This window comes from Streptopelia decaocto (assembly GCF_964273445.1).
Source record: "Streptopelia decaocto genome assembly, chromosome: 8".
Lineage (NCBI taxonomy): Eukaryota > Metazoa > Chordata > Aves > Columbiformes > Columbidae > Streptopelia > Streptopelia decaocto.
In genome coordinates this window covers 8,471,990-8,479,899 of record NC_138662.1, presented here as the reverse complement: position 1 = coordinate 8,479,899, position 7,910 = coordinate 8,471,990, and the positions used below count along the sequence as shown (strand labels likewise).

Sequence of the window (7,910 nt, the reverse complement as noted above, 5' to 3'; positions counted from 1 at the left end):
TTCAGATCAGACCTTGTGTGTTATTTTTAGGATTTGAGAGGATTAGCACCTATGATTAGTGAGGTTATGAAATTTAATTACACCTTCCATGGCCTGCCACACGTTATGGTATGACAGCACAGACCCACTTCACAGTATCTTTGCACCTTCTCAGTGTTTCAGGGCTAATGATGACATACAGAATTATAAACTTCACAACAGTCAGGAACATTCCTATGCATTGGAATGAGATCAGCTTTTCTGTAAAACTGTTTCAAATAGCCCTTGGCATGCTTTCAGTCTGTGTCAGCTAGCTCTGTCCCATAGAATTCATAATCATCATTTCTATTTGGACGTAGGCTGCTCGCATTGCAGTTACTCTGTTTTGGGGACTGAGCGATCTTACTGGCACATATACATGCCACTCTGAGCCAGTTGGCCTCGGTGCCAAGAAATGTTTCCAGACACACTCACTTTACTAGTATAGATGCACCCAATTAGTTCAAATAAATAGAGATCTCACAGCATTATCACTGGCCTACTGTTGATCTGTTTCATGCACTCATGATTGATGTCTGTAACTCAGAAAAAGGAACATGAATGTCAACAGCTGAACGTACTCAACCGAATATGAGGACCAGCATAGGCAAAGATCCACAAATCTGAACCCAAGGCAACATCTCCATTTGTCCTAAACTACTAGATTTATGAACCTGTATTCAAACTGCATAAATACAAAATCAGAAAGACATCTTCATTTGCAAAGAAATGGCAATTCATAAAAAAGATTTTTACACTTAGCAACATACCTGGATTATTCCGTTTTACATAGTAACTTGTTTGTGTACACCGATATGTTCTGCTTTATAATTTAGTCTTAATGTGTGAAAATGAACTGTCACATTTCTCTGAGCGATATTAATTTACATACCCATATTTTAATATTTTTCACAATATTAATTTAGACTGTAATATTTTAATCTCTCTTGTCACTCCCTGGGCTCCTTTCTAATTTCAAAACTGTCCACCTCTTTCCAAAATTAACAACGAATTGTTATTAGGCATTTTCATTTTGTTTCAGTGGAAATACATTTTCTCCTTTAATGTATTTCTTTTCTTTGTAAGAGCAATGATGATTTATACAGCAGACAGGACAGGCATTTGTTTGCATAGCTTTTCAATGGCTCTAATGAGAAAGATATTTCTTTGAATTTTTTGCTGACAAGGAAAAAACACCTGGCCTGCGTTGCTTCATGAATATTTTCTATTTAATATGCACTGAGAAAGAACAAGCATCAGATATACAAGAGCATTACGAGGCTGCAGTGTTGTGCGTTCTGGAAACTTATAAGGAAAAACAGAAATTAAAATGTTTTATTTATAAATTATTGAGATTAAGTTTAGAGAGAATGATGAAGGTTAAGGGGAAATAATGCTCAGAGAAAAACGAAGCAAAGAACTGCAGGATATCTGTGTTAGTCCAAGTGTAGAAAATGCCTTGAATTCCCAATTAGCTTAGTAACTGGAGCATGTTGCTAGGACAACAGATTCACTGAATGTCAGCTGAAAAATTATTCCCATAGTGAGTGATTTTGAGACCAACAAGGAAGGACAGAGAAGTTTGCAGGAAAACACAAAAAAAAAGTGAGGAAAAGAAAATCGTGAGTCCAGACAAAGATCTGTATGGTTTCAGAACTAGAGGAAGTATCAGTGCATTTGAACCCCTTAAAGCATTGAAGTGGAAATTTTATTTTACCAGCTCTTCCTCTTACAAGCTGGATAGCATTCCTTAAAACAAAGCTCCTCTCAGTGGCTTAGCTCCCCATTCTCACCAAGGATACACAGAAAATCTGCTTAGCATTTATCTAATGCTAAAAGCATACTTACTCCCAACCAGGAAAGCGCAATCTTCAAGCACCAGATTTAGAACAGTGGCATTTTATTTTCCATTTGATGTATTATATTGTTAGAAGGTCACATTATTCTCTTGATAGCATTCTACTTTGCATAAAACTCCAAAGATAAACTGAGAGATTAACATACTTCAAAGACCAAGATCTTCAGCAAACATCCACAGCAGGGACATTCCTACCAATGACCACAGGAATATACTCATTATACTAGGGGTAGGGTAAATATCTCTCTTAGTATATGGTTTTAAAAGACTCAAAAATCTTAAATTGTCTTCTAATTTCCCTTACAAAGAAGAACGTATGGTCTAGAATAAAAAAAAAATGGTCTTGATCTTTGCCCACTGAGGGTGAGCCTCAATGAATTCTCAGTGAAAACCATGAGTTCTGCTGTTGCAGATGTGTTGTAAGTCAAACTTTCTCTGCTTATGCATTTCCTCCTAATGAGCTTCTCCAAGCTGACATGACATCTATAGGGGAGAACACTAACAGAAGAGTATCATTCTTTTATATAGGTTATCATACATACCTTCCCACACAGTACAACAGATGAGAAGTATTTAATTTTGCCATCCACAAACAAATCAATCTAAAGCTTGCCTAAGTTAGGAAAAAGGCTTTAATCAGGCTTTGGCTCACTTTCTAAATGTGGCCAAGATGTTTTATAGCTATTTCCAGAAACCAAACCTTCACTATAAATCAGCACAACGTATTACCTGCTCAGCTTCATACATGCACATGTGTTTCCTTGACTTGTTAATGAAAACTCTTCTGCCTTATTCTAAAAGTTAATTCCACATTTTCTTCTCTGAATATTTTCAGAAATTGCCTAACAGCACAATAAAACATCTCCCACTTATTTTATTCTCTCCACATCATTAATTAATGGAATATATCATACTTAAAACACACTCTGAAACTGTGATTTTAATATACTTTATTGAAAAAGTACACAGTTTTAAATTGTTTTCAATGGGAAAAAGCAATGGTCACCTCTATCCACCAAGTCCTTTTTTGATGAATCATGACTACCATATGCCAAATTCACATCTGCATGACTTGCAAAGTAAAAAGATAAATCTTTTTTCAACACATCTATAAGAACTTATATCACCAACAGTTTAAAATCATGAAATGCTGATGCTCTGACTATATTTCATGTCCTCTTTGTTGCACCATTTCCCAGATCACAGTTTATCCATGTATTAGCATGCCAATTGAACACATCAGTCAATGTCACCTTGAGAAAATCATCAATAGCAGAGGAAGGAGAACAAGAGGAGGTTTAGCACTAAGGCCTGAGACACCACCACATTCTCGTGCATTTTCCTAAAAAAAAAAATTAAAAAAAAAAAAAAAAGAAAAGGAAAATAAATACAAGCCATAAGACTCAATTATGATAAATGGTCATTTACCAAAATACACACGCAGAAGAGGACTGGTGCAAACAACAAAACCCATGAACTAAATACACTCAGGAAGTAATACAGGTACACATTTTCATTTGAACACAGGTTTAAATTGTAGACTGAAAGTGTGCATGATCAAAAAGCATTAAACATTCCCTCCATGCCATATAATAGGTCTCATTCTGCATTGCATTACACCAATTACACCATCGAAGGTATGTTACTCCAGAGTAAAATGGTGTCCATGAACATATACTGTACAAGTCACTGTAATCACTTTCCCAGTCTCTATCAGATCTCCTTGGCACCATGCAAATAAGAGTACTATGCAGAACACAGAGTAGTAAATATGTGTAGTGGTCCCTCCCAAGCAATACTATGTGTAAACATAATGACTAGAGCATGACAGTTGAGATACTGAAGCTAGTTACTGAAAAAAACATTAACAGTACCAAGTTCGCAACCATCTCTAATGAGGAATCTTGTGGTCAGTGCTTGAGCCAGACTAATTTCTCAGATATTCCTTTGTATCTTCTAAGATACAAAACAGCCTACAAAATCAGCAAGTCAAGACATCGAGTACAGGTACAATATTCTGACTGTTCAGAATATTTCCTGATGTTTCACTTCAGAAGTTTTGTGTTTTTTTTTTTTTTTTTAAGAAATAAAACATCTATCGGAGTCTAAAAGCAAGGAAAAGTAGGAAGAAACTTACCTCAGGGTGAAATCCATGACAAGATTCTGGGCGTCTTCTTATCTTCTGAGATTTTAAACGTTCACATTTAAGCGATTCATTATGTACAAGGCAGTTAAGGAGAGATCTTCTGAGCACTGAATTTAATGTTCTGAGTTTATATGAGTGTTTTGAAATGAATATAGTGAAAATCTTTCATCTCCTTCAGTTCCTCTCCATCACAAACCCAATGTGGTCAACACAAGAAAAAGAAGGTAACCCTAGTGCTTTCTCCTCAGTGATCCATAGTTTGGACAGTATCATTTACACTTACACTGCTCATCTGTCTTTCCATAATAAGTCTACAATAAAAGCACAATTCAGGCTACTTTTGATAACTTCCAACTTATGTGAAAAAACAAATCTGAACTACAGAACAGTGCCACACTAAAAGTGGGGTAACTAAGAATCAAGTGATATATTTTTATATTTTTGGAAAGCAGGATTCTGAAACATTTTTCAATACTCCAGTCCAACATTAAAATAAAAAGATTTCTATATTGTTAGGAGTTTTACATGTTTCAAAAAAAGGAGAAATCTCCTTGAAAATAACTAAGAATGCATTCTCAGCTGGCTTAATTTCAAGTAGCCCCAGCACTTTATAATAGGTAACAATGTGTTCATAAGTCATGGTACATAATAGGAAATTTTTCAATAGCTACATCTTGAATATCTTTCTGACAACTTTGCAAATAAAAGGATATACCTTATTTCTATTGGTGCCATGGTAATTGGTGGGATAGAATCACAGAAGCATTCATTATCTACTACCACCATGAAGAGATTGCTGCTTGGGATTTGCTGGATAACAAAAGACCTGCAAATTAAAAAGAAATCAAATAATGGTGAGATTATCTGCATTTCCGAGCAAGAGGTTCTGTTAGGGTTTTTTTTTTAACTTGACAACAACACCTCTACTATAGCCACAAATATCACTGACTTCATATACCATAATGTATCTCCACAGCCTGTAGAAGTACAGGGCCTTGAGCAATGCCTCCCTCAGTTCACAGAATATGGTTGTCCATGGCAAGATGTACATGATGCTGAGAGGTACCCAGATGAAGCAGAATGGACAGGCTCACACTGCTGATGCATTAATGCAGAGACTGAGACACGAGTGAATTACCACAGTTTATCAGATTTCTCTTTTTCAGATTTCACTACTGAATCTCTGCTCTATTAGGAATATCTAGCTATGTATTTATGATCTGGAATTCTTAAGTATATGTGAAATCAATCTGTAAAAATAATGAAGGTTCTTCTACAGCCACAATGTGATAACTCGCAGTTCCAAACTTTAGCCTCTACAATCACATTAAGGCATTTATTCACTCTGGGTCTTGCATGAAGCAACAAGAACTACTGAGAAAGATCTCAGCTTTCATCTGTCCTCTTGAGAGTAATTTTATTACTGAGCCAACAAAACAGAGATTAAGCTTCAAAATCTTCCTAAGCGAGGAGATTTATTTTAGAATAATGATGACTATATGGTGCAAATATGGTTATAACTCAGCACCACATTCAAATTAAGACAAAGCAGGCAACTCAAAAGGAGAGTGAGAAATAAAGACGTTGCTTATAAGAAGGAAAGCACCCAGGGGAGACCAGGGAAGGAGCCTGTGGACACTATTGAATGATCCACATAGTTACAATGAGCTGAACTCCTAAGCACATACCAAGTAGAAAGGGGGGAGGAGGCATAGCCAAACAGGCACTGTTTAGCCTTTTCTTGGAAATTCAGGCCACAATACAAAGAAACGCTTTAAGGCTCAGACCCAATTCTTAATAAATTTTTAAAATAAACTGTCAGAATGTATATATCATATCAACAGAATATCTACCATATTGAATATCATCAAAATCTGGCAATTCCAGGAATTAGGTGTTTTTCAGTGTGGTATGCTGGTAGATGTACAGGACATTAAGTGAGGGTTTGAACACCAAAATGATGTGGAGAGAAACATATTTTTCCTTAGACATCTTTATTTGAAATACATATTGTCTTACTAAAATAACTCTCTGCTTTTTCCAAAGATTACAAAAGACGAAATAGTGGAGGGGGCAGGGAATAATCGAACCTAGCCTCAAAAAAAAAAAAAAAAACAACCTTTGGAAAACTTACTATAAAAATGTTGCCAACGGAAAGATTAAACACTTTCAGTATTTTTTAAACTCACTGAACCTCCATTAAAATTACACTTGGAGTGATCTGCAATATGTTAGCTTTATGTTTATACATGAAATATACATTTATGGCATAATGTAAAAGGCTGAACTTTATAAATGTACCTAGCAAACAGCTGGAGCATGTAGCAAGACTGACATCATTGTAATGGAGCATCTGTGGCTTTGTGGATTTGTGTGTGGGAGAAATGGGGCCAATAATAAAAGGAAAGGAGGGAAAATCTTTAACAGACAATAACACCAAAATTGTACTGCATGAATTTCTAAAAACAGTTATGAATAAATCAAAGCCTGAAGGACAGGAAAAAAAAATATTACTTTTATTCCCAGAAACTGGCACTATTTGAGTTTTGTGCATCTGAAACTTACATTTATTTTATCTTTAAAACTAGCTCAGAAAAGGACCTGAAGGGCATAAAATGTAGCGATTAACTAGATGCTAAATGATTCACTTCTCTTTCTGATGAGAATCCAGTAATGACTCTTCTGTTGTACATCTGGTGTACCTTTTGTGATGGGTCCTTTTCACAGAACCCAGGTGAATACCCAAGCCCCTGAGAAACCATGTGCCACATATCCAGGTTTAAAGGTGCCATTTCATGAAAGATGGGCACATTTCCCATTTCATTTCCTCTTTCATTCACTTCTCTGCGGTGGTATAAGGGCTGGACAGTATAGGCTATTACTTCCTCGAAGAACAGAGAGGGAGAAAAAAAAACGGGAGCTTTTTCTACCACTTCATCTAGCTGGAATGAAAAAAAGGAAAGTTTGAACCAGAAGAAAGCTTCCATTACAGAACTATGATACTGAGCAAATTACCACATAGCTTCTCTGACAAAATAGCCAAAAAATATGAAGGTTTGTAGAAACTGATACAGAAAATCTTGCTAGATCTGGTAATGTGGGGAATACAATACATACACAGATTGATGGAAATAATGGATTAAAGGAACTGCAAAGAGCAATATATTAGGTTAAGTCAAAAGATCTTTCTACTTTAGGGATTATGTTATAGATGTCGACGAATAACACTGGTTCAGTTTAGCGAACTGAATATTCATATAAATCTACAGTCTGTTTATCTAATTCAGATGTTTGTTAAGTGTATAACCTTATGGTGACTGCCACAGAACATGTGACTATCATCTAAAAAGCCATAAAAAGATGAAACTTTTGTCTAACTGCAGCGTTTTTCTCCATAGTGCACAATAATAATATCTTAACTAATATACTGCCAAATGGAATAACTAGCTTTTCATTCACCATACTAGAGGTAGATTCAGAAGAAAACTTTATCTTCCTCAAGCAGTAAATGAATGTTTTCCCTTTCATAATTGTCAAACAATCCTGAAATGAAGTTGTAAAGCCAAGTGCCTGTCCTCAACAGTCATTGCCTTGTGAGGTCACAGGCAAAGGATTAACATATCAACAAGTGAAGATAGAGGACTGAAGACAGAGATTGAGTTGAGCAAATAATTAAGGGCAAAAAAATATTCATGTCCAATTTAGCTTTCCTGTCTATTAATAGAATGAGCACAAGCAAATTAGACTTCTTTCAGCTGCTGTAATTTAAGATCATTTTGCAGTCATGAGGTATTCTTACCCTCCCTCGATCAATAGCAAATTAGTTTCTGCCAGTCATGACCACTGCAGTTGTTCTGTGACTATCTGGATAATTCACGTGGCACTGCT

The 7,910-nt window shown here is 35.8% G+C and overlaps 1 protein-coding gene across 1 annotated transcript in view; it reads right to left on the bottom strand.

Moving 5' to 3' along the window:
* Nucleotides 1-2,809: 2,809 nt before the first annotated feature.
* Nucleotides 2,810-7,910, bottom strand: part of CACNA2D3 (calcium voltage-gated channel auxiliary subunit alpha2delta 3) — a gene marked incomplete at its 5' end in the record, with an annotated part of 433,227 nt that continues 428,126 nt past the window's right edge. Inside the window, 3 exons of the mRNA XM_082060048.1 lie at nucleotides 2,810-3,218; nucleotides 4,014-4,122; nucleotides 4,738-4,848. Coding sequence (XP_081916174.1) covers nucleotides 3,126-3,218; nucleotides 4,014-4,122; nucleotides 4,738-4,848 — 313 coding nt within the window. The 3' untranslated portion in view covers nucleotides 2,810-3,125. The remainder of the gene's footprint in view (nucleotides 3,219-4,013; nucleotides 4,123-4,737; nucleotides 4,849-7,910) is intronic.